At 38.8% G+C, this 2,298-nt stretch overlaps 2 protein-coding genes across 2 annotated transcripts in view; both read left to right on the top strand.

The window, feature by feature from the left end:
• sgms2a (sphingomyelin synthase 2a) overlaps window positions 1-131 on the top strand; it is a 9,175-nt gene extending 9,044 nt beyond the window's left edge. Inside the window, exon 6 of the mRNA XM_032501108.1 lies at window positions 1-131. This exon is cut by the window's left edge and continues 130 nt beyond it. Coding sequence (XP_032356999.1) covers window positions 1-56 — 56 coding nt within the window. The 3' untranslated portion in view covers window positions 57-131.
• Window positions 132-1,249: 1,118 nt separating this feature from the next.
• Window positions 1,250-2,298, top strand: part of cyp2u1 (cytochrome P450, family 2, subfamily U, polypeptide 1) — a 7,898-nt gene continuing 6,849 nt past the window's right edge. The window contains exon 1 of the mRNA XM_032501041.1: window positions 1,250-1,814. Within this exon, the coding sequence (XP_032356932.1) occupies window positions 1,418-1,814 (397 nt within the window). The 5' untranslated portion in view covers window positions 1,250-1,417. The remainder of the gene's footprint in view (window positions 1,815-2,298) is intronic.

Below are 2,298 nucleotides of genomic sequence, written 5' to 3'. Positions count from 1 at the left end.
GCCTTAAGAACCCCTGCAAGAAGTACTCCATGGTGCAGAGCACACGAGAGGAGTGACGTGACCCTGATATCCCTGTCTACTGGACAGGAACGTAATGATACCAAATGCATAGCAATGAAAGACACGTCTCTACAAAAATGAAGTCAATCATATTGTCTCTCTGTGTTCTTTGGTGTTATTTATGAGAAGTTCTGCAAAGTCATTATTGTTTTTGTAACCCAGCTCCTAGTGAACTCCAGACATTAATGGACAGTCTACTGCAACAGACTCACAGGTTTTTTGCAGCATTTGCAAGTTTTGATTTTAAATATGCTACCATAAGTCATACTGTATGTGTTGACGGGGTTTACGTCAATATGATTTCAATGTGCTCAAGTCACAAGGTGCCTTAGTGTGTTCAATGTCAGTAGGTGTACCAAAACAGTTTTATTCTGTGAGTATTTTATTATTATTACTAATTTTGTATTCATTTTGTATCATTTAAGTAGTCTTGAGTGTGTATATCCTAGCTGTAGTCTATACATTGTACTGTTGTATTAAAGTTTAACCATACTAAGGCCTCAGTGTGTTTTTGATTTAATAAAATCATTCGTCAAAGTCATCATTATGCTGTATACTTCAACTGCATGTTTTAGGCAATGCTTTTTCATGGATCTCTTTCTATTTCTCACAAGTCACAAGAAATGTATTTTTACTTTGGATTTAAATTTGGATTGAATATTTAATATGGTCTCTTATGTCCTCCAAGGTTTTCATGTATTTATGTATGTTTTAAACAAATGTAACTTATCACGTTATTGATTAATTAACGTGCACATTTAGTCACATACAAAGGAAAAAAATGACAAATGACACAGCCCACTTGATGGTAATTTAATAGCACTCTTTGCTATTACTCCCCTTTGAATTGAATGTATGAAAATCATTCCACAACATTAATACTGATGTTTGAAATCGGATTGTTCAAACTATAGCACATGTTTTTTAGTATTCTAAGTATTATAGTAGCTACTGCTTATTTAATAGACATTTTAATATCTGAAAGTAACTTTATAGTAGCCTTTCCCCAAGAGGAACTTAAGCATTTATTTTATTGTATTTTCCTAGATTAATAGGGGTTCGTTATCTACATCCATGGTTGTGACATTGTAGCAAATAACAGGCCGTGGTGGGCTGGTATATCTGTTGTCGTCACTGTCGAAGTGCACCAATCACAGCCGGCCACAGCTATCAGCCAATAGGAAGCCCAAAACGGTACAATGTTGACACTTGCCGTTTCACAACAAGAGCTTGAGCTTCGCACGTAAATGCCAGTTTTGTGAAGTTGGTATATCATTTATGACTGTATTCGGACTGTATGCGTAGGCTACTCTTAAACATGGGATTGTAGGTATTGTCAGGTCACTGAATTCACACCATGGTTTCGCTGTCATGGCTGGAGCGTCTCAGCAGCGCTGTATTCTTGCTAGTGTTCTTGCTAGTGTTTTATTTAGTTAAGGTTAATCAGAAACGACGAGACCTGGCAAATATCCCGCCAGGTCCGAAGCGGTGGCCCTTAGTCGGTAACTTCGGCGGCTTTCTCATCCCTTCTTTTATCCGGAGGTGGTTTGGACAGCAATCAGACAAAAACGCCATGGTTGATTTAACGGAAAAAGCCAACGTGTATGGGAACGTGTACAGCCTTTTTGTAGGGGAACAGTTGATAGTTATGCTGAATGGCTATGAAGTGGTCAAGGATGCGCTCTCAAACCATCCCGAGGTGTTCTCCGACAGACCAGATATCCCTGCTATCACTATCATGACGAAACGCAAAGGTAAACAATTGTTTTCATTGAAGGACAATTTGTATTGATTTTCAACTTTTGAGAAGTGTTGATTCAACTTTACTGTTCCTTTTGGAGGCTGTAGTTTTCGGTGCTGTTGAATTGTAGCCTATTGTCTGAGAGGTATTTCTAATATGTCTCTACTCCTAATATAGCCCAACAAACAGGGTGGGCAAACTGTCTGTATAGCCGCAGTAGGTAAGACTTATTGAACTAACTTTCTGTCATATTTGTTGAAACTGACCCTATATTTGAGTAGAATTACATTAGGGATTGTCTGGCTATCCCCAGACCAAGCCAAGCTCAATAGATGTGAGATGTGAGCATTGGTCAGGGGAGTCTGCTCTGTATTCTTTCTGCACAAGAGGCGTATAGTTCCAATGACTTTGAACACAATTGGAAAGTCCTTCAACCAATCGGACCAATGATCCGGGTGACATAGTAGACATCGAGTAGGTACCATGGAGTGGAAAAA

Source organism: Etheostoma spectabile, chromosome 2 (genome assembly GCF_008692095.1).
Source record: "Etheostoma spectabile isolate EspeVRDwgs_2016 chromosome 2, UIUC_Espe_1.0, whole genome shotgun sequence".
Lineage (NCBI taxonomy): Eukaryota > Metazoa > Chordata > Actinopteri > Perciformes > Percidae > Etheostoma > Etheostoma spectabile.
This window is presented reverse-complemented; position numbering and strand designations above follow the sequence as displayed.